This window comes from Olea europaea, unplaced genomic scaffold (assembly GCF_002742605.1).
Source record: "Olea europaea var. sylvestris unplaced genomic scaffold, O_europaea_v1 scaffold1229, whole genome shotgun sequence".
Classification (NCBI taxonomy): domain Eukaryota; kingdom Viridiplantae; phylum Streptophyta; class Magnoliopsida; order Lamiales; family Oleaceae; genus Olea; species Olea europaea.
Window position 1 is genome coordinate 94,861 of NW_019229720.1, and position 4,984 is coordinate 99,844.

At 37.7% G+C, this 4,984-nt stretch overlaps 1 protein-coding gene across 1 annotated transcript in view; it reads right to left on the reverse strand.

The window, feature by feature from the left end:
- Positions 1-4,556, reverse strand: part of LOC111374283 (14 kDa proline-rich protein DC2.15-like) — a 9,154-nt gene extending 4,598 nt beyond the window's left edge. Inside the window, exon 1 of the mRNA XM_022996940.1 lies at positions 4,188-4,556. Coding sequence (XP_022852708.1) covers positions 4,188-4,556 — 369 coding nt within the window. The remainder of the gene's footprint in view (positions 1-4,187) is intronic.
- Positions 4,557-4,984: the final 428 nt, after the last annotated feature.

Sequence of the window (4,984 nt, forward strand, 5' to 3'; positions counted from 1 at the left end):
ATTATAGATGAGTAGGAGTCCAAAATGCGTTAAAATGCAAAACCTCGTGATACACTGTCACTCGAGCGGCGTCGAGCGACAAGCGGGCGAAAATTTTCTGTTCAAAAATCTGTTGGTGTCACTTGAGCGGAGGGTTAGTGAAAATGCGACGACTTCTCTTTCCGGTCCATAATTTTGATCTTTCCAAGACCACTTCAAATATGACTCCTATACCCACTAGAATATTGGTCATATTACAACAAATTTCCACCTCAAATACAAAAAACTCCAAAATAAACACTACTCCACCTCTTCCAAATAAGCTCCAATGGACTAAATCGGTGACAAATACCAACTAAGTTCGAGCAATACTTAAACTTAGATATGGGAAGTGGTTTTGTCATCATATCTGCAAGATTATTCTTGATATCAACCTTACTCACTACAATATCATCACGAGCAATTAATTCATGCACAAAATGATATCTTACATCAATATTCTTAGTCCTTTCATTGAACATTTGATCCTTAGTCAGGAAAATAACACTCTAGCTATCACAATATACTATAGATTTCTACAAGTCTTTACTGGTTTTACCAATTAATCCTCTCAACCACATAACTTCCTTACATGCCTCTGTAATGACCATATATTCTTCCTCTATTGTAGGCAAAGCAACTGTATTTTGCAAAGTAGTTTTCCAACTGATAGCACAACCTCCAGTGGCAAACATATACCATGTAAGTTATCTCCTTTTATCAAGATCCTCTACATAATCTGAATCCACACATCCAATAATTCCAGCTGTATTTCTACAAAAATGCAAGCAAGCATTTGTACAGTCCCTCAAGTATCTGAAGATCCAGTGCACTACTTTCCAATGTTCATTGCTAGGATTTGCCATATACATACTAACTACACTGAATGCATGTATCAAATCTGATCTTATACAAACCCGAGTATACATAAGTGAATTAACTGCACTAGAATAAGGAGCCCGTGACATGTAATTAATGTCTTCATCTAATTGAGGACACAACCCATGGCCTTAGCATTCAGCATATTGAACCTTTGAAGCATCCTCTCAATGTATCCCTTCCGACTCAAATACAATCTGCTAGCCTTTTTATCCCTCAATATTTTCTTACCAACAATCCTTTTTATTGCACCCAAATATTCATCTCAAACTCCTTACTAAGTTGAGATTGCACGTTGTCCATCTTCCACAACATCAGCCTCTGTTGAGTTAACATGTTGCTTTTCTTTTTCAGTAGCACCAATAGCCTTATTCCTGTTTTTCAAAGAATCGCAATCAACCTTGATATGTCCCTTCTTCTTACAGTAATGACACATTTTTTCTGCATGTCTGAATTTCGATCAACTCCTCAAACTTTTATCAGAATTTCTATTCTAATTTCTCCCAAGAACAACAAGGCCGTCCTCCTATCTCCTAAGACCTCCAACAAGATGCATCATCTTCTCCTTAGATAATGAAGCATCATAGCCTCTTCCAAAATGAGAGTATTTCGATTATAGAGAATAGTATATCTACAAGTCAAATATGATGGCAGTAGAGAACACAACAACATAAATACGAAGTGCTCCTCATCATACTTAACTTTCAACGTCTCTAAATCGGCCACAATTTCTTTGAACATAGTTAAGTGATCATCTAATGACACACCTTCGGATATCCGATGAGAGTAAAAGCTATGTTTCAAGTGTAACTTGCTTGTCAAACTCTTTGTCATACAAAGTTGCTCCAACTTCAACTACAACGTAGCGACACTATTCTCCTTGAGGACATCTTGAAGAATTTGATTTGATAAATGTAGATGAATATGGGTTTGGACTTTTCGATCCCTATGCTGCTTTTCTTTCTGTATCCAGGTTGAAGGCATCTTATCAAAGCCAACAAAGCTTCCCCTGAATTTATCCGTGAGAGAAATGCTCGCATCTTCACTTGCCATAAAGTAAATCTCGTGTTTCAATCTAGTAACAGAATATCAAACTTCATCGTGGCCATACAGAATAATCGACATTTGCTCTGATACCACTTGTTGTGAATTTGCTCGAAAGATTATGACAATAATAAAGTAAACAAGAACAAAATAAAGAACACAAAGATTTCCATGGAAACTCAAGACGGGAAAAAATCACGGACGGAGAAGAAGAAATTCACTATAATCAATAGCAATTGTGTTTAAAACAAGATCTCGATGTTCTCAACTAAAATCTAAGACTCTTAAAATGTTGTATAAATCATATTCTGTCAATATAAGCCATGATTTTATATATATAAAACTTTAGACATCAAGTTGTAGATGAATAAAAGTCAAAAATGTGTCAAAACGTGAAATGTCGGGAAACATTGTCGCTCAAGCGACGTCGAGCGACTGGCAGGGGAGAACTTTCTATTGAAAATTCTGTTTGTGTCGCTCAAGCAGCCAGCTAGCGATAGTCTAGTGAAATTATAACAACTTTTCTTCCCGATCCATAATTTTGATCTTTCCTAGACCACTTCTAATACAACTCTTATACCCACTAGAATTTGAATCACATTACAACACCAGTCTACTACAACAAGATAACCCATATTTTCACCCCCAGGGCATATCTCCCAGTGGCAAAGGGGAGGGCGGATAGGGCTCAGCGCGGCAGTGTGCAGAGTTCGATTCCCCGCAAGGTGGAATTGGCTTTGTTGCAAGCGGGAGTTACCATATGGGTTAACAGCCTTGGCCTATCCATGTGCTCTCCACCCTGGCTCCTGGGAGGCACATCCTGCGATTTACCTCCTCCACGATGGCCCAGGGCAGGGTCGGTGGGGGCCCCTAAGGTTGGGGTTCAACCTTTTTAAGATAACCCATATTTTCTTTATACTCATATTGTGTTTGTGTAAATGATATATACAGATACTAGTATGAATAAATGACGTCATTGAAACTATCTATCTACCATTGGGTAGATAATGAAGAACCGGGTAAAGCATTTTTTTTGTTCTTCTTCTTTTTTGTTGTTTTGATTTTATATGTAGACATTGTATACAAGGTCTATAAAATTTTATCATGCTGCTTCTGTGTATAACTATCTGTTGACCTCGTTTTTGGTTGGGGCCATGTGAACAACTGATACTGGACCCACACAACAACCGTCGAGAACTATCTGCGAGAGGGCATGGGAGTGCCTCTAAGGCGCGATATGACAAAGTTTGAAATCCGACGATATATTTACATAACGATTGTACAATAATTACTAATCGTGATCGATGAATGATATGTAAACTTAGTTGTATTTGTAAGAGAATAAAACAAAGTGAATTGTTTATATTTACTCTAGTTATTCATTCATAATGGTGACATGGGGAGCATTTATAGTGGTGCAAAGTGAATTATGGCCATCGGATGGGAGCACACGTGGCCTCATCTCCACAATCCATACATCTAATATTAGGCATCACTTTTGACTTATTAACCCACTTTACATTTATTAAGTGGCAAAATCGTCGTTTTCTTTAATAAGACTTGACACTTAAACTCTATAATAGATGTCACATCAATCATTCAAAAAAGATACTTGTGAAGTAACAAATCTCTTGGGGAAAGTGATAGTGAAGGCACCTCAGAAGCCATAGCCTCGGTTCATGGGCCTCGATGTGAACTGCCTCAACTAGTGCACTTCGGCCTCAGAGATATTGAGCCTTGGTTGAGGCGTTAACTCTGGTCATTTCGTACAGGCCTAGGGGCCTCTACCACAATGCCACATGAGTTGTCCTAGGCGGGCCAAAAGCTACAATAGGTTGGCCACGTGGAGCCACATGTGATGAGATGTAACACCATCCATCAAGGATTCTAAAAGAAATCAAAATGCGAAGAGTCCCAGCAGCAAGTCGAATTTTATAATTGAGAAAATTCTAACCCCTATCAAATAAGCTTGAGAGAGATATATTACAATTTTAGATTCTAGTTGACAATATATTCGATAATAAAATGAAAAATGGATATATGAAAATACAAGCTACGAGCAGCCCTCAGTTAAAAAGACAATCTCTGAAGATATAAAATCACTCACACAAGAACAATATTTTCTTTTCTTTTCTTTTTTATTATTTGTTAATGAGGGAACCAGAAGATAACAAAGCACAAGAATGCAATAATCTTAATAGTACAAACTCATAGGACTGTGGACAGAAGAGTAAGCCTGGCGGAACCTTCTTGGAGCAGACATTAAGAAGCAAGCTAAGGGAAAGAGGAACATTGAGGTTAATGCCCAAAACATTGGCTTTAATGGCAGTGCAAAGGCAGACTGCCGCCTCCAGGTCGGCGAGGCCTTGGATAAGGGAGCAGCATGGAGTTTTTGGTGGTGTCCCAATGGTAACACCAAGCAATCCACCTAGAAGATTAGCGCATACCCCTAATTTTAAGGCACCCCTAGGGCAAGTGCTCTTTCTGGGGCTGGGGCTTGGCTTCGGGTTTAATTTAGGCTTTCGTTGGCAAGTGCCACATGCACTAGTAAGAGTGAAAAGGAGAAGATTTAGGACTATAAAGAGGACAACTGATGTTATACTATTGGTAGCCATTTCTTAAAACCTTAATCTTGACAACTTGTGCTGATTCTGTTAAAGATTAAGGGATTTGGAATGGATGATTTAGTTGCAAGAAATGGGTTTCTATAGGAAGAAAAGGGTTAATTTTTCGAAATCGGTGTTAAATATATATAATAAAGTAACTATGTATGTGAATTAAGATAAGCAAATTGCCATGCTCCTTGCCCTAAGGATTTTAACTGGCAAGAGGCAAACTTTTTTATGTATGTGAATTAAGATAAGCAAATGGCCATATTCTTTGCTGAATTTCTAAATCTGTGGATTTTCAAACTACTATATCATATGTAATAACTCAATAAACTATCTTCTGTTTGGTAGGGATTATAATTTAAATCTTAATTTAAGTTGAAACTAATTAATTATAACCACATATTTCATGAAATCCATAATTTTCAATCATA